The sequence below is a fragment of the Panthera pardus genome, unplaced genomic scaffold (genome assembly GCF_024362965.1).
Source record: "Panthera pardus isolate Hobbes unplaced genomic scaffold, ASM2436296v1 HiC_scaffold_18, whole genome shotgun sequence".
Taxonomy (NCBI): domain Eukaryota; kingdom Metazoa; phylum Chordata; class Mammalia; order Carnivora; family Felidae; genus Panthera; species Panthera pardus.
The window spans coordinates 22,292,307-22,318,336 of NW_026526743.1; the positions used below are offsets into that span (position 1 = coordinate 22,292,307).

Below are 26,030 nucleotides of genomic sequence, written 5' to 3' on the forward strand. Positions count from 1 at the left end.
ACACCTATCACACATATACATACCACACACACACATATGCCACGCACACGCAGTGTAGGAAACTCTTCTTTGTTCAACCCACTTCTCTTTTGCAGCTCTTTGGCCTCCACTGCTCCAGGAGAAACAGGCTGTCGCTGAGAAACGGGATTTGGGGTCTCCAAGGGTCTAGGCCCTGCTGGATTGGGGGCTACTTAGTGAGTTCTCAAAGGTGATTTTGACTGCACGTGATACACACAGGCTCTAGCCTTTCTCTACCCGTTGCCCATGCTGACCGAATGGTTCTGCATGGTTCCACGGCCTGCCTCGTTCTTCCTGTCACCCCACTTCTGCAGACAAATGCTCCACAGCAAATTTCCAGGGGACAAATCCACCCCTCTGGATTTGTGTTTTAAAAAAAAGATCCTTGGGGCGCCTGGGCGGCTCAGTCGGTTGAGCGTCTGACTTCAGCTCAGGTTATGATCTCGCAGTTGACGAGTTCAAGCCCCGCATCGGGCTCTGTGCCGACAGCTCGGAGCCTGAAGCCTGCTTCGGATTCTGTGTCTCCCTCTCTCTCTGCCCCTCCCCCGCTCGTGCTCTGTCTCTCTCTGTCTCAAAAATAAAGATAAACATTAAAAAAAATTTTAAAAAAAGGTCCTTGATTTTATTTTCTTTATAACGCTTAAACGATTTGCATAACCACTACTGCCCTCTCCTCGATGCCCTCTCTCACCTTCTGGGGCCTTGTCTCAGAGAGGGTACGGGGGACGCTTCAGACCCCAGCTAGTGGTGTGTGTTCCTGGCCAGGCAAACCCAGGTATGGAATCATCTGGGATGAGTGTCTCCTGGCAACCCCTGGCAGCCCAAGGGTCCCACTGCCCACTGAAAACATTCCAGTGGGTACACAGACATGCCTTCCCCCAAGGGTGTATTTCAGAGTGCTTGGGAGACAATCTCCCGACCCTGGCCTAAACAAGACGGAGAGAAACCTGTCAGCACCTTTAGTAGGCTCTGAGGAGAGGGCAAGCCCTTCCCTTGCGTTTGGTGACCGGCGGACACCGAATCTACCCGTGCCGAAAGCCGCTTCACAGTCAGGGTCTCTGTATCTGGCCACGCGTTTTGACCCGAGTGTGCTGGGCTAAGTCTCACACAGCCCCAGGCTTCTGCCCAGGACCGAGTCAGGGAGCCAGTCAGCCCTCTCCTACCCAGCATTCCCCATATGACCCGGTGGCACAGGCGACCCCAGACCCTGCCTGCAGCTCTGTCTAGTTGAATGATTGGCCACTCAGGCCATCAATTGGCCCGAATCTACTGGGAGGATCACTCAGACTGCCCCAAGCTTTCAAGGAGGTCATGAGTCCTCCAGTTACCTCCATGACATTTGGGACGCTGTCTTTTCGTCTGCCTGATGTTGGAGGCAGACACTCAGATGCCGTCAGAGCCAGGCGGATCACAGAAGTGTGCGAAACAGCAGGGTTTGGGGGGAGGGGTGGGTGGGTCTCCTAGAGAGCAGTCGCCCCCGACTACAGGCAGCAGGGGCCATGAGGACCGCTGACATTCTAAGAAAAGGCCCTCCGTCCAGATTTCTGCATGCAATATCCTGGTTCTTAAATATTGGCACCTGCTTTAAAACTTTTTCAAACACCTGGAGGACCACAGTACCTTAGTCTGCAGACTGGGTCTGGACTGGCCGGACAGTTTGAAACCTGCATCTGGGGAAAGGATGCCCAGTACTGAGCTATTCACCCAGGGAAGAAAGCAGGTCAGAACACTGGGGGCCCTCTGTGGGGGAAGCCTCTCCCAATATTTTAAAGGAACAAGGTACGGGCACAGACAATACACTTGTAGAAAAGAGAGCTCTGCTAGAAAAGGCATGCTGAAATAAAAAGTCATCGGTTCGTCATTCCAATAGACTAATGAATTACTGGAAACATCTTACATTAAAGCAGTTCCTCCCCGACACGTGGTACAAGATGTATATTCAACTTTGGGATACCACTGATAACTTCTCCCAGGCTCTGTACCATAAATTTTTAGAAATATATGACCAAGTGGTTTAATTAGTTCATTGTACCTATTTTTACACGAGCACGTCTTTCATCGTTCTGAGCCTCCACTTTGCACTTCATGGGCCAAAGGAACCCTCACTGTTCGGGGGAGTTATTTTGGCATTATTCAATGGAGCCAATACCCCAACAGCACCTCTCCAAAACTAACAGGTGGATTCACATTATTCTCTCTGGAAATCCCTTTACCGAGCTTTTAAGAAGTGGCTCATGCTTCTAACGTGTGTGTGTGTGTGTGTGTGTGTGTGTGCGCGCGCTAAGTCTCCAAAAGTGTTTTAACTTTTAAGGTGAGTAACTGGATATTTCCCCGTATTTGCATCCTCCATTTGATATTTATTTAGTCTTTCTACATGTCTTTACTTAGTTAATACCAGGAGAGATAGATATGGTGGTGCCTTTGCAGCCAAGCTTCAGTACATTAATATAAATTGTACACTAATTCCCCCAAAGCATATATATGTTGTAAACCTGAAGACTTTTCACACAGCTGCTTATTGCTAAACAGTGCCTTGTCCAGAAGGGGACAATCTGTGTCTCTAATTGCTGTCACTGAAGCCGAGATTCATTATGTGACTTTCCCATTAAAATGTGAGCATTAATTTGTATAATGAAATATCACCCACTGCAGTGTTCATTAGCCATGCCCTACTGTATACGGCACATTGTTAGCTACCTAGAAACTGTAGTTAATTTCACTAATGGATATTTCCCTACTTAGTGTTTGGTAGGAAATTTATACTGTAACATTACCTCTTAAACTTTTAAGGAAATTTAAATTCAATCAATTATTTTCAACAAAAGTTTGGGATGTCATTAAGGCAGGAACAGCAAGGTTGGCGGACTGTGGAGGGATAAAATGGGCTTTTAGTTCATCTTAGAAATACAAAAATGATAGAATTTTAATTCAAAACAAAAAGTAAAAAAAAAAAAAAGAAGCAGCAAAAGAAGAGAATCAGGTTTTGGCAAGCCGATCTTTTTTTTTTTTTCTTTCCATCATTATTCAGGTGGCTGTCCCCCACTAAGGACAACAACACATGCTCTCCTTTTAGAAAAAAAAAAAAAGGGAAAAGCACTCATGTTAACCAATCTATATTTGAAAATCTATTCAATGTGCTTTTATAAATGTTAAAACAGCCTGGTCACCTTACCTAGGAGAGGAAACAGAAGCATCGAAGGTAAGGTATGTGTACATCAGGCATTAGGCACCTGGGTTAGGCCCACTAAACTCTCATTTCCACCCACATCTATATACCAGTTGGTGCTTCGGAAGCTCTTTGAAGATGAAAGGCAGCTTCCAAAACGGCATGAGTAATTTATCATCTCCTGATTCAGCGAGTAATCCCACCCCACCTTCCATACCTCCATGTGCCACAGTGGCCGCTTCCCTGCCTCACCACCTCCCTAACCTCTTCACGCTGCTGGGGAAACTGAGGCACGCGGGGTCAAGGAGGCGTGGCCTCAGACCATTGTGAGTTGGGGGTAAAGGAGGAGCCAGGGTGTAAGGTACTTCCCTTTGAAATCGCCGGGAGGCTGCGTCAACACACCTTGTGGGTACAAGTCACTTCCTTTCCTCCCGCTGGTTATGGTGTGGACACACACTGTCAAAGAAATGTTGCATTAATTCCCTAAAACAAGCCAAAAGATCCACCCAGAAAAGTAAAAATACCAACACAGTGCAGCGGTTAAGAGACAGATCTGGGTTTCACCCTGTAAGCAATGCTGAGCACCCCAGAGTGGGTAACTTCACAGCTCTGAGGTTCTGTTTCCTCCTCCCTGCCGAGGGGCAGGGTGCAACCTGGTCACTGAGGCGCTGGGACAGAGAAGGAGTGAATTCAGGTGCAGGGATCAGCACGGTGCCCGCACCTGCGAGTGTCCACAAAGTGGTGGCTACTGTTCCTATTATTGTTGTTATTACATGATTCCTACTGGCTGCATTTCTCTGCCTCCAGCCAGTAGCTCCCATGCAGTGTGGACTTAGCCTCAGTCAAGAGGTGAGAGAGTCCCTGACCCCGGCCCCCAGCTGGGCACACATCCCTTTGACGATGGTACTGCATGACAGAAGCAACTTCCACAGTTCTCTGTGGTCCTATCGGGCCAGGGACACCTTGCGTGGGAACGAGCATGAGAGCAGGAGCCAAGGAGAGCACCCCAGACACCCCACTCAGCCAGCGTCCAGCTGCTGCGTCACGGAGGCACCCACCTGGCAGGGGTGAGCCAAGCTGGGCGTGCCCCACACGCCCACCCTGACCACAGCCCAGAGCCCTGGAAAGCCACCTCCAGCTTCCCTGTACAAATCCATTTTCATAAAGAGGTTCTCAACTCAGGGCCGGACCAGTGCACGCAGCACATCAAAACCAGATTAATAAACCACTCGCATAATTTGAGAGGGAAAAAAACTAATGAGATTTATTTTTAATTAGTCCCTGAACTTTCGTGCCTCCAAGTTTTCATGAGTGAGGTTGCTTATTACATTTCTCTATTATGGTCATTCCTGAGACAACAGGAGCCTCCTGGGAAACCCAACACACAGGTAAGCCACCTGAGACGACTCAGCCTGGGGTCCTGCAGCCGCTACGTGGGGTGTCACACCCATCTGGGGCTTGTGTGGGGAATACACACCCCTCCAGCCTTCTGGAAACTGATCAGCACGTGCCTACCTCCTGTACACAAAACAGACCCACGGAGCCCTGGAGGGTATCCCCAAGATGGGGCTAGAGGAGGGGGAAGTGAGGAAAAGAAGGAAGCGCATTTTCAGGCAGCCCATAATGAAATGATTGGCCAGCCTCGGCCGGGGGCGACCTAGGGAATATCCCTGCCTCCCGTTGTGCGTTAGGACTAAATGTTTGCTGCTGCAGCCCCGTGATGGTTGATTTTCTTTTTTTTTTTTTTAATTTTTTTTTAACGTTTATTTATTTTTGAGACAGAGACAGAGCATGAACGGGGGAGGGTCAGAGAGAGCGGGAGACACAGAATCGAAGTGGCTCCAGGCTCTGAGCCATCAGCCCAGAGCCTGACGCGGGGCTCGAACTCACGGACCGTGAGATCGTGACCTGAGCCGAAGTCGGCCGCTTAACCGACTGAGCCACCCAGGCGCCCCGGTTGATTTTCTACGTCAGTTGGGCCACGTGGTACCCAGACATTTGCTCAAATATTATTCTGGGAGTGTTTGGGGAGGTGTTTCTAAATGTGATGAGCATTTGAATGGGTAGACTGAGGAAAGCAGATTGCCCTCCCCAGCATAGGTGGGCTTCATCCAGTACACTGGAAGCCTGAACAGAACAAAAGGCTGAGTAGGGGAGAATTCACTGTCTCTGCCTGTTTTCCAGCTGGGACATCCGCCTTCACCTGCCTTTGGACTTGGGCTTGGGCTGGGACTTAATGCCACTGACTCCCCGGGGTCTGACGTCTTGCCAAATGCACGTCTCGGGACATCTCAGCATCCATAATTGAGTGAGCCAATTCTTTATAATAAATCTATTTATTTATTTAAAGCATATATATATATATATATATATATGCTTTATCATCTACAATATATATTGCACATACTTACAATATGAATATATATATATACATATATATATATATATATATATATATATATATATATACCATTTCTCTGGAGAACCCTGATGCAATCTCCTTTCTGAGCCTGCACTGACTGGGTCTGAATTAAAATCATCGCCATGTGCTCTAGAAGACAAACCATACACATTCAGTGATTGGGTCCTAATCCGCTCATGGTAATGTTTGAAACAGGAAAGCAGTTCGGCCTCCCTGGGTGTCTGTAATCAGTTTCTGCTCGGCAAGAGCCAGAGTGGAGTGGCCTGTAGGATTTGAGGGTCCCTCGGGGCCCTCCACATGCCTCCCTCGGTTCTGCATGGGTCTGGCTGCAGCTCAGGGGGTAGCAGGGAACGTTCTGGCTCCTGTAGGCTCTCCCCAGCCCCCAGGTGTTAAGAACAACCTGGGTTCTGCATCTACTCAGCACCTCCCTAATAAACAGGTGTTGGTGGAAGGAGGGCAGTAATTGAGTTAATGTAGTGGAGTTAAAAAAGGAAAGTGGTTTTTATCAGTGGATGCTCTATGATCGAGACGGCTCATAAAGATGGAGTGGGATAGAAAAACACAGAGAATGTACCACCTCATACGCTGACCAATTAAAATATATTTATTACACACTGGATTTTTAACTGTGCTCATATGGGTCCATTACAGAAAAACTTCAAAACATGGTATTTTGCAAAACATGGATTCTGTCTCATAGACTGCTGTCCTCTGGCCATGTCACTTGGAAATACAAGAACACAGACAGAAAGGGGGCAAGGCAGGACAGGACATCCCCACAACTGGAGCCCCGTATTCACTCGTTTATTAACAAATAACTTGATTTGGATTTTTAATTACTCATGTAATCTACACTTTAACATTGTCAAAATGGATGTTTATTTTGGTGATTTGGAACATGCAACACTTTCTGTTCTATTCAAATGCACGAGTCTAAGCATTTTCCAACTTCTTTGTTCTTTGATAAAAAGGAAATTGATCTTTATCTGGTAACCATTCTGACTTTTAAACACTGCAAATGCTGTTTCCGAGGGGGGCTGGCAGTGTGATGTTTCCATGGCTTCTTTCATTTTCTCCCTTATTCTGGGAAGTTTCCGGAATGCCTCTGTCCACGGCCTTGTCTTGCTTCTCTCAGTGTCTCCAAAGACTACTGGTCACAAACCTCAGAAGTTTGTGAAGCACAAGAAGCAGAAATTTAGGGGGGAAAATAACCCTTCTCAAGCTTTAAAACCTCAAAAAGCGGTATCCATTTGCTTCCATCCACGTGGTCCTAATTTACCCAAAATATTCTGGGGAGTTTCTCCCATGACCGCGTTTGGGCCAGCTGATGGGAGCTGGGCCCACAGGGTCAGCAGGGCTCCTGGCCGGGAGACACTGCCCCTTTCTTTCCTAACCCACACTCCCTGGCAGGGAAAACCTCACCTGTGGTGAGCCACCAACCGCCTGGTAAGCTTGGCCCAGAGGCCTGTGTCTTCATCTAATAAACGGGTGCTATCACAGGACACGCCTGGCCAGGTCCCCGCACTCCTGCGGACAACCCAACGGTGGATGCCCTGGTGGACTGCCTCCCACATCCTGGCAGTCTGTGCCCCACCACAGCCCAAGGGGACCCGGCTCCAGCCTGGGGAAGAAAGTGGACATCGGCATGTTCTGAGAAAGCCAGATATCTGAGCTACCTCGTCCTGAGCCCGATCACTGGGAAGACCTCACTGAGAAGGGGACATTGGTATCAAACTCTGAAAATGAAGGAGCAAACCAATGCACCTATCTGGCAGAGAAGTGCAAAGACCCTGAGGCAGGAACTCAGGAACCCCTCCCTGAGCTCCTGGGAGGGGTCTTCTATCTGAAACCAGGACTTCTATGTGCAACTCACAGCCTAGCTGGCACACTGTGGCTTCCAATGGGTTCTCGTTTGCAGGCTGCCTTTCTACAAGGGCCACAGGTTCCCTGGGGAAGGGTCCATGTTCCTCGCGGCACTTGTCCCCTCCATGCCACCTGGCACAGTCCAGAGATTACAGGAAGAAGTTCACTCGCTTATTCTCAAATTTGTTCTGACATTCAAGCTTTCAAACGAATCCACCGTGCCCCTACTACATGTAAAGGGCTCTTAGAGACCCTGGGGCTCTCGAAATTATAGCAATTAAAAATATGGACAATATCGCCACCCTCACAGTCCACTTGGAGGGAGACGAACAATGCGTAAGGAAACGAACAACTGAACTGAACAGGATCGTTTCAGAAAGTGCTAAGTTTAGGCAGGGAAGTAAGACATGGCCTCTCTGAAGAGCTCACATTGAAGTTCTGGGTAAGCCCCCAGTAGCTACCGGGAGGAAGGCCTTTCCAGGTGGAGGGAACAGTGGGTTCAAAGGCCCTGCGGCAGGGACTGAACCTCTGCACTGGAGGAACCGGAAGAGGCCCGTGCGGTAGGAGAGAGAGGAGGAGGAGGGTCAAGAAGACTAGGATCCCACAGGGCCTGGGGGAGTGCTTAGTTTTAGAAGCTCCCTCTTTGCCCTGGGATGACTCTAGGAGAGAAGTGCTCCGGGACAGTGGTGGTGCTCAGCTGTGCCCCAGACCATGAATAAAGACGGCGGCCCCCTGCCACCTGTTCTCAGGGCTCCTCTCGGTGTCAGGGAGATTTGCGGGCACCAGGTGAGGTTCCAGGTGAGGGGCTCCTTCTCTTTAACCACACGCTGCACACAAGGCCCGTGTGCACTAAATATCCTGCACAACCCTGAGCTTTATTGATTCCTTGGGAAATAGACCACAATTATTTTTGAAAATAGATGGCATATTTGTCTATCCTCTGAAGCAGCTCATACTCCAATAGATAAAGTGTCAGGAGAAAAATCAAAGAAAATGGAGGTGTCCATATCTCAGATAGATTTTTTTTTTTTTTGTATTGGCAATGTGCAAACAACCAACAGAAAGCTAAGGAAAAAAAAAAAAAAAAAAACATAGATGACCAAGGGGACAAGGCAGAGAGACAAAAAAATAAAAAAATAAAAAAATAAAAAAAAAATTCCGCATTTGTTCGAGGGGCTAGGATGGCAGGGAAATAGGAGAAATGACCAGAGCGGTCCAGCAGCCACTTCCAGTGTTTGCTGAAGTGTTTCCTCACTTCCTGTCTCGAGCAGACCCAGCGGAGAGCAGCGATGCTCCAGCCTGTATAACGTGAGGGGCTGACACCATCAGTCGGGTCCCAGCTGTGGGCACGTAACCCCAGCTGGGCCAAAAGCCCGTCCACCTGAACGTGGTCAGGGAGCTGCCACACTCAGCTCCCTTCGCACTCAGAGCTGAGCTGGACTCCGGTCATTTGCACCCCAAGGGTCCCTGGTCCATGAAAGGGGCACGAGAGGCCCCGCTTCATTAAAGACAGCGGCGAGACGTCCCGGTGCCTCCTACAAAGCATCATCCCCCCAGACCTGGACCACAGGAGACTGGCGTCTACAGGCCCGCGCGTCATCTGGGAGGCTGGCTGTGGAGGACCGAGCCGGGACGCCAGGGTCCCCCGGGGACCCGCGGAGAGTGCGGCGGGGGCCGGTGATGACAGTGGTGGCCCCCAGCTCGATGCCACGCACCCGGCCGCACCCACGCGTCTCACCTGTGTGTATCCGCAGGTGGACCTTTAGGTGATGGGATGTCCGGAAGGTTTTCCCACAGTACGGGCAGTCCTTCATGGCCGAGCCCAGGCTCCTGTCGCGAAGCAGTGCGGGCTGCTGGACGCCGGCGGCCCTCCCAGCCTCCTCGCCGAGGTCTGCAGCGGAGGAGAAACGTTCTCACATCACTTCCGCACGTCAGAAGCTGTTCGCACCCAAACTGCTAACACCGCACAAAGTGAAACATGTCAATACTACACCTGTCTATTTCATTCTTTCAATCTGACAGAATGCTGACAATTCATGTATTTTCTTGTTATTCTCTTAAATTATTTCATCTTTCCTATCATCATTTTAAGCAGCATATGGTACCTTTATATTGAACTGAATTAAACAAGAAAAGAAACAGCTGTGTCAGCAGCTGGTTTGATTTCTTCTTTCGCTTCGCTCCTATTAAATATTTTTTTTTCAAAAGTTTAAAAATGGTGGTGTTTGTTGAATCTGATTAATTTGTAATATGGACTAGCCAGAGAGCTCACTATGGGACCGACAACACTTTTGCATTATATCTAGCAACAAATGAGGGGGGAAAAGAAAATATGTCTTGGCCAAGTCCCTAAGACATGCAGACATACAGCTATTTTGGGACAGGAAAGAAAATTATCCAAAACTGATCATTTCTTCCTTGCCGAGTCTTGTATCCACCGCTGGCTGCTGTAATCTTATGAAAGGGAGAAGAAAAAGTATGAAAATGCAGTTCCACAATTAGCCCATGATAAACATATAGTGACATATTCAAAGTCATGTGCAGAAACTCAGCTGCTAGACTCCCATAAACTTCGAGCAGAGCAGTTAAATCTTTGTGCAGTGACTTGAGAACTTCCTCTGTAAAGTATCAATACAAATTTTCCTTCCTGCTGTTATTTGTTATGTAACCCAAACCATTAGAAAATGGAATAAAATTTACATACGGCTGCCTTCTGCACAGAAATGATGGGACATAATAGTAAATAAAACCGTGAAAATATCTAGTGGTTAGAGGATATGTTATCGCAACACCCGAGGCCCCACATCACACTGCCAAAGAGGCGACATCAGGGGAGCAGGGCAGGAGCTGGGAATCTGCATCTCCCGGGGGCTGGGGTGGGGGTGGGCACCGGAGCCCTCTCCTCTGGCCTTCCCACAGAGCTGGAGGCTGACCCCCTGGCAGAGAACCCAAGCTCCTGAGGCTGGCGGGGTCCTCACTGCAGCTCTCAGCCCACCCTCTAGGCACCATGGTAGATCCACTAGGGGAACAAGGGGACCTTCTGAGATAATAAGCAGACCTGTGACTTCTGCAGAGAACAGAATAAACAAGATTTGTACCTTCCAAGCAATGGAAAATGCAAATTGCTTTTATTCTGCAACATCCGTTCCTGGTGTTTCCTGCTAACAGCCAAAAGGGACAGACTTATAGGCCATGCACAAGATGAAGGCAATCACATTTCATTCTCATTTGGATGTTTGTTCCAAGCAACCGTGGAAACCCTGGGCCTCAAGCATCCTCTCTGCGTTTGGACTAACGCACAACGATATCGTCACCCTGGCAAAGTTCTTTGAAGGCTCACTTTTGATCCCACTTTCTCTCCAGCTCCTCCAACCCTCCTTGAAAGGGCCATTCAAAGGGTTTATCTACCCAGCATGTTTTTTTTTTTTTTCCCCATAATTTTGCATGGTAGGAGGACCGGGTTCAGCCGCATCTAAAACTCAACCCACCTGGCACTAGCTTTCTGATCATCCACATGAATGTGGAAAGGGTGCTATTGAATAAGGCAAACGCACAGGAGAGAGTTATCACTTCAAGGCAAACAAATGCCCCAGTGCGTCACAGCGGGGTGCTTCACACCCCACAGGTTCAACCCATCAGGGGCCACGGCCAATCAGGGGCCACCAGTTCATTGACGGCCCAGGAGAACAACGGCCAGATGCCAATTTCAAGTCAACCAACCACATCCTAGGTTTAAGTACCTGGGATGCCATCTCCTACCCATTCTCCTTCCCGCACGCACCCCCCCCCCATCCCAAACGTGTTGCATTTGTCCCCCCAGCGTGACTCGGCTTTCCTTTTGTGGGATCCTGAGGTCAGCTTAAAATCACCAAGAGCCTGATTCAGATTCTGCCAAATGCTCTGTGTGTGCAACAGAGTTAACTAACATACCCTATTTAAGTTAGGAGGCTGATAGCTGTCAGTTTGCATCATAAACAGAACTAAGTGCCCCGGATGTTGGCTTCAGGACAGAGGTAGTGGGCAGGTGTGGACTTGTGACGTTAAATTCCTGCAAAGCCCCATGTTCCGCGATCTGCTCATGAACACCTTCTCCAGAATCTTCCTCCAGCCTTTGTGAGCAGTGGAAGGTGGAGCTGTCCAATGGAACAGGAGGGAGAGAGCGTGGAGGACATATTTCTACTGTAGCTTTTGGTGAGTCCTTGCTCAGGGCACAGCGTCGATAAATACATGCGCCACTCTGGAAGGTTCTACAGAAGCTGAGGGTGAGCGGTGCCTCACTATATGTCACTCTAAGTGATGGCCTGTATCTGTTTGCCTTTTATCTTTCTATCTTGGATATGTGTGGCCCAATAAAAAGAATAAATTTGTAAGATAAACAGCTTTCTTTGCAGATTTAAGAGTCTAATTTTCACTCTACACAGAAATGATGAATTTTTTTTTTTTTTTCGGAGGGCCAGAAGGCCTATGGCATTTACTCTTAGACTAATCCAAATAGAAAAACAAACTCTGAGCTACAATGAAGGGGCATTGTGGGTGGTCCCAGAAAGTGTCCGGAGAGGCTGAAAGCCACGGACAGCCACAGCCGAGGAAGGAGGGCCACGTCGCACCCTCACAGGGCCTGTGTGTGAGTGGGCGCCTGAACCCGGATGGGTAGCAGCGAGCATGTAGGCCAAATTCGGCCCGGCCACCCCAAGAGCCCAAGAGGCTCACTCAGCGGAAAAGCTGGGGCTGCCCTCTGACTCCTTCTCTACCCAGAGTATAAAAGCACCGTCAGCTGTCCTTCTAGAAGACTCCCAGGCTGGAGTCCCGAGGCTTTGCCTGCGGCCCCACGGAGCTGCGTAGTGAAGCAGTTCCCCGGCCTGCTTACAGACAGACCAGCCTTCCCGGCCTCTCCAGGAAACAGGGAAAAAAAGAAGCATGGTAGGAGTTACATCTGTCATCCTTCCTTAGACCGCTGGCGGACAGTTTCAGCTTTTGAAAAAATGTCCTTTTCCTGCAACCTGCAGTATGTCTTTCCTTCTGATCAGACCCTTGTTCCAACTGTTTTGGGTAAACGGAAGGTGAATGTGAGCACGGAGGTCAGCCCCAGACCTGTCATCTACACCCCCTTGCTCATCCGAGAAAGAATGGCCAGTCCGTCCTGCCAGCCCCCAGAGGCTGGGTGTCCCTGGGGGCAGGGCATCTGGCTGCAGGCTGGGAGCCCATCTCCTTACCTCACACACTTTCAGCCTGGGTGGGTTCTGGGCCTCAAGTGATGCGGAAAATGGCTGAGAAATAACTCATGGGACCCCTGCTTCTGTTCTTGACCCCTCTAAATAAGAAGTGGATGTCTTGCACGGATGCAACAAAGGATATTCCAGAGGGATGCAGACTGTACGTGCACCCCTTCCAGAGTTTTAACCTAGAACAAGTGAATTGAAATAGGTCTCAGAAACCCTGCAAGCTTTCTCCTGCTCCTGCAAGCTGACATCGGTATTAAGTCATCTAATAAAATGATCTACTAGAACTAGTAACTGGATTTACCAATTTTGATTATAAATTGTACTTTATTTGGGAGAAAATGGGTATGTTTTTGTTTATAATGCAATTGATTTATGTCTTGTGGGGACATTTTTGTTGTTGTCGTTGTTTTTAACATTTATTTATTTTTGAGAGGCAGAGAGAGGCAGAGTATGAGCAGGGGAGGGGCAGAGAGAGAGGGAGACACAGAATCCGAAGCAGATGCCAGGCTCCAAGCTGCCAGCACAGAGCCTGACGCGGGGCCCGAACTCACGGACCACGAGATCATGACCTGAGCCGAAGTCGGATGCTTAACCGACTGAGCCACCCAGGCGCCCCTATTGTTTTTCCTTGATATTAAAGAATAGAAGGGAAAAAAAAAAAAAAAAAAAAGGAAGAGATGGGCCCAATCACTCCAAGCTATGTTTCAAGTGTATATTATTTGGGGGTGAGGGGACACAAGACAGGACCTTCCTAATTTTGTCATGTCAGAAGCCATGCCTCCCCCAGTTCCATTTGCGTGTTCCAATTCTCCAAGTGGACAGCAAGGTTGGCCTAGGTCAAGGTGACATTACGGTGCATTGCCTTCCCCAGCATTCACAGAGGGAGGGTGGGAAGGAAGGAGGACCCAGGGTGATTAAAAATGGCCATGGTCCTGTTAGAATCTTCCTCCTCAACTGAACCACAGACTGGCAGTCCTGGATAGACAAAGCATCAAATACTTAGAAAGACAAACAACTTTTCAAAAGTTAAAGCCTAAACACACATAAAATACTATCAGCAGCTGTCTGGATCCATCCCTGAAGTGGGTTAAATTGCTCTCCACGAGTATGATTTGAATTTACGGGGGCCTCACTACACATTTAACCTTACTGGTATGTATGTCCGGAATGTAAAAACGTAATGACATAAATTTGTATCTTAAGGGTAGGTTCCCCCCAGGTTATCTTTAAACACTGAGCTTCTTTGGTACACATTTAAAATAGGCTTGTTTGCCAAGAAGGCTGACTTGGGAGTCAGGAGAGGGAATCTTTTCCTTCAGCGTTCCTGATGCCTGGCCGTCCTTAGGTAAATCCCTTCACCAACCCCCTGCCCTGGTTCCATCTGGCCCCAAGGACTGCTCCAGCACCCTGTAACCCCGCAGTGCCGGAAGATGCCCAAGCCCACCACAGGCTGCCTTCACCCACTTGGCCTTCCATTCACCCAATCTAGCCTCATCCTATGCCAAATAGGAAACCAGAGGTGGGTCTTAGAGAGATGGGAGGGAAAACACCATAAAAAAGGATAGTAAGTGCTCCTAAATATTCCACATGCCCCTACTTTTCCCAACTTCCTTGGCACTGAGATCCAGTGACAAGTCCCGGCCCACGGCTGAAGGCGACGTAGAGGAGAGACTGGGTGCCGCCACCTCCTCCCTCTCTCCCCCTGCCACGGTGACCTTGCAACACGAAGGTCGAGGTGGCAGCATCACAGAAGACGATGGGTCGCTGGGTCTCCAGATCGCCGGGAACCCGTCCACACCAGATTGCATGGATGAGAACCCATCTTGGTTCTGCAGCCATGGTGATTCGGAGAGCCTCCAGGAGGCCACCAGGAACTGACCAGGAAGAGTACACGCCTCCTTGTGAAGGGTTCCAGGCTTAGTCCCCGTCTCCCGGGGAGTCCCACCGACACATGGACCGAGGCAGGGAGCAAGATCCAGGGAGACCGACAGGGATAGAGGGAGGCCAAAAAAGGAAAGCAAAGAGTGGTTTCCTGTCAAAGTGTGGATGTGTGCTCACTTCTCATTCCATCCTGCCGAGGCAGCCTCACATGGCCAAAAGTATATTTTGGAAACATGTCCGTTAAAAAAAATGATGATGGTGGTGGTGGTGGTGGTGGTGGTGCTATATCCAACACAGTGAAGGGAGAGGTATCCCAGCAATCTCACACAGGTAAGGTAGCCATCTGGACACCTGAGCACTTACTACTTTACAACACGAAATGCCATGGCATTTTAATTTCTATGGAACTTCTTGTGTCACAGAAAATACATTTTCCCAGATGAATTGTGCAGTTAATTCTGAGTGTCTGCCTTGTGCAAAGAGCATCTCAAAAGCATGGCTCACACTTCATTAATGAAGAAAAAAACTATTTGTGGAGTCAGGCGGCAGGGGCGGGGGGGTTGGTGAGCAGGACACTGAAAAAGTGCATCTTTCTTAATTTTTTTTGCCTGCGGACACAAGTGCTTTGAAATAATTTCAGGAAATAATCAACACCTTGGAGAAAGTCTGAAGGAATATAGTTCCTCTCGGAAGCTTGACACTTTCCCTTATTTTGAAAACTTTAAAATTAACAGACCCAAAGAAGACAATGATTATTGTGGTAGAGATTGCTGGTTCAGTGAAGACTTCCTTTTATTTAATTAAAAAAAAAAAGATTTTAAATCAGTGGTTGGTATAAAAATCATGACATTACTGTCAACAATTCTATTTAACTCTTGGGAGACAAAACTCATGTCTGGAGTCAGTAGTCATCTGGTGTTTCTGCTTCATCAAAGGTCTCGGTTATGACGCCATATATAGTCATGTTAAACAGGCATCAACATGGAATGACAAAAGTATTTGTTTGAATGCAGAGCTATTTTAGAAAAGGATGTCCACTTGTGAAAGGCTACACCCACTTCCCCTTGGGCTCTTAGGCCCAGGGCCAGGGCTGGGCTCACGGGCAAGCCAAGCCCAGGGCTCGCGAGCTGAAGTCTGTGCGTAGAGGTGGAGAGGGGAAGGGTGGAATGTTCTCTACCGGTTCCTTTCCTCACCGTCGACCCAAACTCAAAACGGCACAGAGCTCCGCTTGCTTTGGGGAAGATCAGCTTTCTGGAATTGGGGAAATAGGTCATTAAAAGGCTAAAATTTGGAGGAAAAAAAAAAAATAAGACACTAGGATCTCAAATAGCTTCTCTAAAGCAACATTTTGATGAGTTAAGTGAAAATGAATCAGAAACACGTGGATTAAATTTCCCTTAAAATACACAAGGGCTTCAAAATCAAGCACTGCGGGCCAAATGTGTTTCTGGTTTTACCGAGCCCAGAGCCCTTTCCTAATTGTCTGGCGGGGGAGTGTGCAGGACCCCTCCCCCCCCACTGCTGGCGATTGGGCCACCCATGGGGTCTCTTCCCCTTGGCACTGTGTGACGCTGCTGTCGACATCCTCTGTAACCACGTTGCCAGCTTTCCCGAGGCCCTCAGGGCCCGCTGCGGCAGGCGCCCTGACCGTGGATGCACAGGGAGCGTGTGGACCGCACAGAATCGACCTAGGGCAAGACATCCGGGGCGATGGGTCCCTCTGGACTCCGCACACCCCTGTCTTCCCTCTGGCCCGGTCAGGAGTGGGGGGCGGGGACCCATCCCAGAGATGGTTGGGGGTGAGGCAGTGCAGAGTGGGATCACATACGAAGTGGCCTGGGTGAGGAGAACCAGGCAGGAGAGTGAGTCGGTGGAGGGACAGCCCAGGGAGCCGCCCCTGGGAAAAGCCAGGTTGTGTGCAGGGTAAGGACACGCCCCTGGCTCCATTGGTCTTTAGAATAACCCTCAATTCCTTCTCACGGCCTGCAACCCCCTTTTCAAGTGGCCCCCACTGCTGCTGTGCCCTCATCGCACTCCTGAGTGTCCCCCATCCACCCCCCCCCATTTGCTATTCTCAAGCCCCCCTATCTGGTGTCCCGTTGAGAGTTTTGCTTTGGCTGCCCCTCCTCCCGGGATTCTTTCCCCAGAATCCACACAGAGACTCGCGTTCAGGCTGGAATCCCAAAGACACCTCCTTGGAGAGGCGTCTCTGACCAGGCTGTTTGGGGGCTGCGCGCCTCCCAGCCCCCAGCCCCCTCTTTCTCTGGTTTGTTCCTTCACAGCACCTACCTATCACCCCTTGCAGACTCTCACTGACCTATGTATTACTTGCTTACCACCTGTCCCCTCCCCAGAATACGAGTTCCACGCGAACATGGGCCATTTACGTCCCCGAACGTGACAAGCAGTCAGCTCATAGCGGGAGCTTGATACATACTTTTTTTTTTTAATTATGCATTTTTCAATAAATAAAAGAATCCGGGCAAACTGAAATTCAGAGGCTAAGATCAGTTCCTGACTGCCAGAGGGAAGCTGCTTTGAGTAACCTAGGAGGAGGAGCTGGCCCAGGGCACCAAACAGCAAGATACCTGAAATGCCCCCGAGGGCTCAGCACCTTCAGGGGCTGGGGTGTGATGCCAGCAGGGTGGGTGGGAGGTCAGGGGCATGCCGGAAGGCTTCCTGGAGGAAGCTGCCTTGAGGGATCTCCCAGCTCTCTCTCCGTCCAGGTGGAGGGAATCACAAACACACACTTAGAATCAGCAAGGCCACAAGTGGGCTTTTTAGAAGATGGGGGGCAATTGCTGAGGTACCATCCACTATTTCACTTGCCCGCTTCCTTGCTAAAAAGGAAGTTCTCCCTGACATGAGAAGGACGAGCCTCCCATACACATGGAGACATTCATCAGTAGGAGAGTACAGTGAGACAGATATTTTTAAAGTAATCCATGCCCCAATTACTGCTGTAATTATTGCAAAATATTTGTTATGGCTTCCTTTTTCCATCATTTAAATTAAGTACTCCTTTCTCAAAAAAAGAAAACTACAGAAGCCTTTACTTTCAGTAAAGCATAAATTCCCAAAAGATTTCTACGTAATTTATTTTCTTAAAAAAAAAAAAAAACTATAGCTTTTAAGACCCTCTTAAGATAATTTACAGCCCCCTCATTTATTTATGGGGGGGTGCTGGGGGTGGGGAGAAGACTGGAGGAAATGTCTGCCCGCCGGGCGTGTTTCAAGGAATTCTTACCCAAATGACACCGAGAACCAGCTGGACTGATCTTTTTTAAAATGCACTTGGTCAGTCGCCATAACTTGTGGGGCTGAGTTTTCTCTTGGGAATCGAGCGCACTGAAAGGAGAAGGCATGATTTGGAGATAACGTCTCCCCTGGAGACATGTTTTGCCATAGTCTTTTTTAAACAAAGAAGACATCTTAAGCACCTTGCAATATCTTCCATTTAATCGTTGGCAGGAGGCAAGTCCCTGATGAACGCTGGCCTGTGTCTTTCTCTTTAACCAGCTGAGTGATCCAAGCTTTTAATATAGCCGTTCCAATTATTGTAAAAGTCATCTAGTACCTTATAACCACAAATATTGACAGTTTATTGCACAACACATTCCTGACATTTGAAGGTCACACCATACATAATACATACTCTTTTATAAAAGTGTCTGGAACAAAGAGATACATGATAAGCAATTACCTCTCCCGGCTTGTATGTATGTACAGTTCGGGGCTGACTTGAGGTTGCTTGCGAGGCACATGCACCATTTTAAATAATCTATTAAGGCAGCATGGAGGCATTCATGATGGATAATTATGAAATGGCTCGTGGACACGCTGCAGTCAGATTGGCTGGCCGGGGCATGGGGTCCGGGCAATTCTCCTCCTCTGAGTTTCAGGTCACAACGCCACTTTGCCATGGAGAGCCCTGCCTCACTTCACAATCGGATTTTCCCCCAAAGCCACCGAGCATAACAGAGTCACAATATGTTCTTGTTTTTCAGATTGTCTGCGCGCAGCTGAAAGGAATTTTGAAAATCCACCAGCCCTGGTTCAGACGCACCCCTGCCCCCAGCCTCCTCAAGTGACCACAGCTCTGTTTGGCACAGCCACGCTGTCCGCGCCCGGGGCTGTGGCATCCAGAGAGACCCGTGGCACGAGGGTCCGTGGCTGCCGGGCCCAGGTGAAAACCAGAGTGTAGAGCGTGCTCCAAAAAACAGTGACAGCGAGGCCAGGCAAATCTCCGGAGGAACGTTCTGAGCAGGAAGGAGCTACACACTGCCCCGTTCTCTGTCCCGTCCCTACGTCTCCTTCCTAGCCTAAGTCTGACAAAGAAAAGAAAAAAAAAAAAAAAAAAAAGAGTTTCAATCCCAGATTAACCAGAAACGATTTGTGGTCCAAAGGCTCCGGGTCAAAACCAAGTTCCACCAATTCTTAGAAGTGTGATTCTGGGCAAATTACATAAAACCTCTCTGAGGTTTGGTTTCCTTATCTGCAAAACGGGGATAGACATAACAATTCATTCAGCACGGTGTCTGCTGAAGGATATGCTCTAATTCATGGTAGCTTTTAACAGGAATATTGCCAAAGGGACACGTTCTGTGCCAGGACGGCATGGTGGGGACAGCAGAGACCTGTGGCTTTAGGGCTCTCCCCTCCCCACTAGCCCTAAGCTATGGAACTAGACACTTGCACAGGGTCCAGGATGAAGGGGGAACGGTCCTCTCTGGACAAGTCCGGGTTGGAGCAGTTTCCCCCAGCTCTGAAGGCCCAGGCAGTTCTCCCAAGTTAACAGCGAAAACAGTTCAGGCTGTAGTTGCGCTTCGCGTAGATGACAATCTTTAATCACAGATGAAGTGGCAGGTCATTATAACCGACACCAAACTCCCTTCCAAATGATACTAATGTCTGCCGTTTGAAAACAAAACAAAAACAATATATATATATATATATATATATATATATGTATATATAAATACAAATACATATATATATTTTTACAACTTTGTTAAAACAAATAGTCAGCAAATTCTCCAGATAATCTAAAGGTCTTCTAAGACTAATTTTATTTTGAGTTGCAGAATGAACGCCCGAAAATTTAAGACACGAGACCAAAATGATTTCTATAAAGATGACGTGTTTATTAGCATTAAATCCCAGGGAAGAGGGCTTCCTTAGAAAGAACACATTTTTGCATCTGAAAAGCACGCATATTAGAACGTGTGTGTTTCTTTAAGAAGCTATTCTGTTTTAGAGGGTAGCGGGTAAGATAGGGCATCACGTGATCAGGAGGTTGCTATGGTAAATATGCATTTTTTATTGAAGAGTAAACAGTGGCAGAAAACAAGTATCAATTGCCAGCTCTGAAGTTACTGCCATTTTTGAGCTGCACTGACTTATCTAGCCCTTTTAATTTGAGAACATTTATCAGAAAAACACTATCACTGAATCAAAATTAAACATTTTTGCATAAATCCTGAACCTTTCAATACCTGGTAGTAATCATTACTTTAGCTGACATGTAAAAAATTAGCAAAAAAAAAAAAAAAAAATCTATCCAGTTCTGCTAATCACGGCACATTGATCTTTCCGGAGATCTGTTGTCCAGCTGGTGGATCTCCAAAGGACAAAACCTTTCACCTTGGCTCAGGCCACAGAGCAGAGGAGCCAAAGGTAGAGCCTAGAGCCGAGGCTCCCCCCCTGTCCATCGTCTAGGTACCAGCAGGCAAAACAAAGCCAAGGTGATGCCCTAGGGAATGGCCCTCCCCATCAGTGTCTGGATGCCCCAGGCTGCTACCCGAAGGGCAGTGGACTTTCGCAAACGTGCTATGGTACTTTCAGCCAAGTTTTCATGGTTTTCTCCTTGTAGAAATGGGGAAAGAGCCTGAAAGTTCCTGAGAGGCAACTTCTGTCTTCCTCTGACATCCGCATAGGTGACCTCTCTCAAGTACAAATCAGGCCGTGTTAGAAACCTTGGATAGCTCCCTGTCACATCTTGGGTAGGCCTTCAACTAAGCATCTCTGGCCGGGGGCGGGGGGAAGAGTCTGGATTTTGTTTTCACTGACACCAGCTTTCCTTTTCACCTGTCACTTGCAGAGAGCAAGGCTGTGATTCCTCCTCCTCCACCACATCTGGCACATAGTAGGTGACACACCAGTACTCACCCGACACGTGTGTCAATGAATGATGTGTGAATAAATGAACTGACCCTAGCTCTGGGGAGAACCAGCTTCCTGGGTAGCGGCTTCTAACAGGAAGGTCAAGCTGGCTCATTCTCCCTTTGATCACAGATAAAAGTATCAAGTGTTGGCAAATTTCTCAAAGGGAACTTTCCAGACTCAGAATCCTACAGACGAGTCCAAAGGAATCTTGACCAGGGACAAGGAACAGACTCAGTAACATGAGTGTGCCCTCCAAGGAGCCCCCAGGAAGGAGGGTCAGGAGCAAGGAGCTTGTGGGGGAGGGGCAGCAGGCCAGAGCTGAGTGGCGCAAGGTCCCCAGTCACTGGTAGAGACTGCCAGCCTGAAGGGGTCAGTTTGGGCTCTGCAGCACCTCGAAACACTGACGTCTGTTTGACTCCAAGATCTGAGTTCAGTTCTCATTTCTGGGACCCCGAGCAAACTGCTAAAACTTCCTCAGCTTTAGTCTCCTTGTTTGTAAAACTGGAAAATGGTACTTATCACAAAGGAATCGGGAGCGTCTCGTGAAATAGTGGGCTTGCAAGGCCTTAACCCACCTTAAATCCTGGCAGAGTAGGAAAGTCACTGGCTTTGAGATAGCCAGCTCTGGATTCCACTTTGTGCTTGCAAGTGTTTCCTAGCCCTGCCCAGCCTCCAAATACTGTTTGTAAAGCAGGACTAATGGCAGTATCTCTGGTCAAAACCAAATGAGAGAATATGAGGAAAAGTCATCTGGTCCATTTCAACTAACGGTCCCTCCCCCACCCAGATCCAAAATACTCACATGACAGAAAACCAGGAGAAACCAGCAGGTGATGAGCCATACAGTTGGAATCACCATGGGGCTCCCCTCCCCTGGCAATTCCCAGGATGATTCACATGGCCCAACTGGGAAGACCACTTCCCATGAGCCAAGTGTCACCAGCCCCTGGGTTGGGGAATGCATGAACAAGGCCACATCACCTCTACATTTTCTAACCCTTGTTACAGCTTATTTGACACCTGTCCTCAGTGCACCTCTTCAACGTGGCGGACTTAATCCAAATGTCCCCTGGAGGTGAATAGTGGGGGGTGGGAGGGAGGAGCACACAGCGTTTGGGGTGGCTCAGGCCTCCCCATCCTGTGCTCCATCCATCCACAAGATGGTCAGTGTTAAGGGCAACAGGCAGCTGCCTCTAAATATCTGTGCCCACCTGCCCACTACAGCAAGGAGCCTGCAGCCCAGAGACCCTCTAACCAGCCAGTGCCCTGTCCTGAGAAAGCACAAGCCAAGACTCAGAAAGAATCTTAGAGCTGTTCTTTGGGCACTGTGAAATGACCCAGGACTGCAGGTGTGACCTGAGCTGGGAAGATACCTTTGACAATGCCCAAGGGGCCATGAAAACACCACCCCACCCTGGCCTGCTCTGGGTCTGCCCAGGGCATCCCTAGAACATCAGGAGAATTCCAAGCCAGCCTTTCTGGCCCTGGAGAAAGGTGAGAACCTTTTTCCCGATGGACAGACTTCAGAAACTCACCACACCCTGATCCCACTTCCTGAAACACAAGCCCCAAACCCTAGGCCCACCCACCACCTTCTTGCCTGGTTAATCCCACTCATTCTTGAGAGTTCAGCTCCAAGGTCGCTGCCTTTGGGAGATGTTCTGACTTCCCGATCACCCCAGAAAGTGACATTCACGATACCAACCAGAGCTTGGGGCTTTGTACATGTACAGAGCTTGGGACTTTGTGTGATACCTGCCAAATGTCTGACTCTCCTTCTAGACTGTCCACTCTTTGAAGGATGGGATGAGGTCTATTTTTCTCACCTTTGTGTCTCTAAGACCTCCTGGCACAGAATAGGTTCTCAGTAAATACTAAGCAACTGAATGCAAGTATGCACGAATGCGCGCCTGGTGCTGGGAAGCGTGGACGGCCATTCTCTAACAGTGCAATCAAACGAAGCGACATTTTCCTTTTAACTTCTTCACTGGTTGACCTGCCCTGCATAGCACTGAGGGCAGGTGACAGGCGGCAGCCGGCTCTCACCCAAGGGAGGGGGAGACATTGAGAGTCTGACCGCTCTGTAGCCCCAGTCCTTACTCCCTTGCCCCCCGGGGCCCAGCTCTTCTCCTGGGGCTTCTGGCTGCTCCCCTACACTCTCCTCGAGACACTGCAAGGTTCCTATTGCCAGAGCCTGATTCCCTCAGAGAACAGTGCTTGGTCACCAGAGCCTCACCTGCCCCACTTGCTGTGCAAGACTGTTCACAATTTCTCCTGCCCCAAGGCCTTTCCTGTCCACACCTGCCCCAGCCAGGACCCAGCAGCCATCCATGCAGACATCAGACACTGGGTGTTGTTCTGCAGAAAGACTGGTGGCTCTCAGGAGCCCTGCCCGAGATGCTGGGGTGCAGGTGGCAGGTGGGCATGATCTCAGGGTGCAGGCAGCAGGCTGGGTGGGTGCTGGCCCCGGACCACTGCTGGCGGAAAGAGCTGAGTCCAAACCCCCGGTCCACGCATCCGGCTGTCTGCTCTGCCCTTGTACTTCTGCTGAGTTTCGGGGCCTGAGGAAAAAGTCTGCCCAGACATATGTTCTTGGGGGGTGCCCACCACACCAGTGCTCTGCAAACACCATCTGACTGGGGAAGAATGCTCTGCTCTCCCAGCTGTGTGGCTGTGTGATGCATACCAGATGCCCCTCTCCCTCAGCCTGGCCCCCTGGCCCCCTGGGTGCTCACAGCCTCCCACCCCCTCACCCATTCCCCTCCCAGCTCACCCCTTGGTGGGCACCACGTGGTATTTTCTGCTATGCTCGCTTCCCCAGAAAATCTTTGGTCGGTCTGGTTTCCCGTGGAATCCCAGCCTTTAGCAAGGTGCCTGGCACATAGTAGGCACTTAATTTTTTTTTTTTGCATAAATTTTTTTTTGCATATTTTTTTTGCATAAATAACCATTAGACAAGGCGACGCCACTTTTCCTGGTCGGATTCTGGTGACTTTTTCTTTAATATGGAAAATCACTTTCTGTGTTCCCTTTGGATGCTCTATCATACGGATATTCAAAGCAGTGCTGCATTCACAACACACATCGTCCTATAATGCTAATTTCTATCCCATAACCGAGAGAGACAACTAAGTGTTGCAAGGTTATTCAAAACTCCTGCCCCTTATCCTCGACTTCTCCTTAGGGGAAAATTGCGCAGGAATACATTTCCTCATCTGTATGTTAAAGCACGGTTATAATCCACCTATCATGATTGCAATTTTGGGAATCAAAACGGAGATCCAAACAGCAGTGTGATCTACATTTTAGCCACATATATTATAATAAATTAAGTCAAAGAAAGAGTTCTGCATTAACTCTCGCTCTATTCCTTTAAAAGCCTATAAGAACACTGAAGCCGCCCCCTGTAAGAACTTCAGCCTTTCCTTCCCCGGGCTGCCACATCGCTGAGGCCCCACAGCCTGGAAGGGGAGGTCACAGAGCCAGCTGCCTGTGACAGCGGTGCTCAGTCCTGTGTGCTCAGAGCGCTGACTGAATCAGGCTGTGCACCATGCGCTCAAAGCCACAGTGAGGCGGCCAGCCATCCTTGGCCAAGGGCAAGCAGAAGCTTCTGGAAAGAAGCAGGCAGTGTGGGCGGCACGCTGATGGAACGGTCTGACATCTGTGGACACCAGAGCTGGGGACGTGGACCCGGAGGCAGACAGGACACAAGGGCCCGCTACTGAACGGCCTAACCCAAGTCCTCATCCGCACCTGGGCCTCTGTTTCCGCTTCTGAAAATGTGGGGACGGCACTCTAATGGAAATTGCAAACACTCATCACAGAGTTTTCATTTGCTAAATTTGGTTTTAACGTTGAAAAAATTCGGGGCATTTCACCTGTAGCCTCACTTGAGCTTCTCCAGAGAAACTGTTGTCTCACGACACTGAGTCCACAGCCCCCAGGAACAGTGGCTGTCGGGCTGGGCAGGGGGCGCCTCCTCCCCAGTGGGCCCCTCCCTCTTCCTCCCTACCTGGTTGCCCCCACCCTGTGACTGCCATCTCAGCCGAGATGGTCCCGGACACCCTTTCCACCTCTAAAGACGGCCTCAGTAACCTCAGTTGAGCAAATAAGGCAGAAGCCTCCAGACTAATTCCCATAATTATGATGGGTCTATTATTTCAAAGCCGGCGATGATTGTGGGGTCAGGTGCTCAGAGGAAGAGGGAGAGAAACATACTTTAAAGTGATAGCAAATATCCTTTGATTCTCTGCTATGATACCAAATTGCATCCAGAAATGCTCAAACATGGGCTCCAACCTTAGTCAAATTTCAAAGAGGCCTCAGCAGGAAAGGCAGTGATGAGAGAGAGAAAGAAAGAGAGACAACACACACAGAGAGAGAGAGAGAGAGAGAGAGAAGGAGGAACCAGAGAGCCATGAAGTTTAAAGACCCTGTCCAGGGACATGGCAGCTGGCCGGAGCGAAGGGGATACCGGCCTGGAGGCCTCGAGCTCACCACACCTGACTTCCCCATCTTCTTCAGGTGGGAACGTCTAACCTCCTTCTCCCTGCCTTGTCCAGCATTCCTGCCCAGCCTCACTCCCTGGTCTCCCGGCACACCCCCACCCCCGGAACCTCTTCTGGATATTTCTCCACAATGACATGCTGCTCGGGCCTGCTCTCCAATTTTTCTTGTATGTTTAGATTCTAGCCTTGCTTACCAAGAGCACCCCGTGGGCTTGCCTGTCTCGTCATCACCTACAAAGCCGAGCGAAGGGCTGGCCCACAGAGTCACTCAATAAACACATGTTGGTTGACCTTTCCATTGTGAAAGACACAGCTATTCTCTCCTCTGGGGTGTTCTTTGTAGGGCTTCTTCGGGGAGGAAAGCAGATCGGACCCAGGGACGAAACCATGGTAGACTTTTTGATTTTATTTCCTGCTCACTCGGTGGACCCCATATTTGCTTGGATATGCGTTAATTTGTCTGGGCCACAAACACTCCCAGGGAGTCTGCTCCGTGCTGGGCACAGTGTTACAGAGACAGGTCCAGGGGCACGTGACACGACGGGGCTGGCCCACGAGCACTGCGGCACACAGCACGGGAGGCGTCCGGGACGTCGGGGGTCGACCTCTGCATCGTGCAGGGAGTCAGGTACGTGGCCCCCATCTGTCTGGGAGAAGTAGGCCACAGCAACCATGTGGATGGAACCCGCTTTTCTGTTCTGCCACTGCCCCTCTGGGGATCCATCTCTGTCCTGTGTAGACTTCTCAACTCGGTCCCTTTCTGAATGTTCTCCTTCTACTTCTGG

General features: G+C 49.3%; 1 protein-coding gene across 14 annotated transcripts in view; it reads right to left on the reverse strand.

The window, feature by feature from the left end:
* Positions 1 to 26,030, reverse strand: part of ZNF536 (zinc finger protein 536) — a 437,816-nt gene that overhangs the window by 151,987 nt on the left and 259,799 nt on the right. For 12 of the 14 annotated variants that reach the window (XM_053906057.1, XM_053906059.1, XM_019423304.2 and 9 more), the window contains 2 exons: positions 9,208 to 9,360; positions 3,587 to 3,640 (listed from right to left, as the gene is read on the reverse strand). The exons of 1 other annotated variant lie outside the window; for it this stretch is intronic. In XM_053906057.1, coding sequence (XP_053762032.1) covers positions 3,587 to 3,640; positions 9,208 to 9,360 — 207 coding nt within the window. The remainder of the gene's footprint in view (positions 1 to 3,586; positions 3,641 to 9,207; positions 9,361 to 26,030) is intronic. One more of the 14 variants, XM_019423308.2, reaches the window with a different exon arrangement.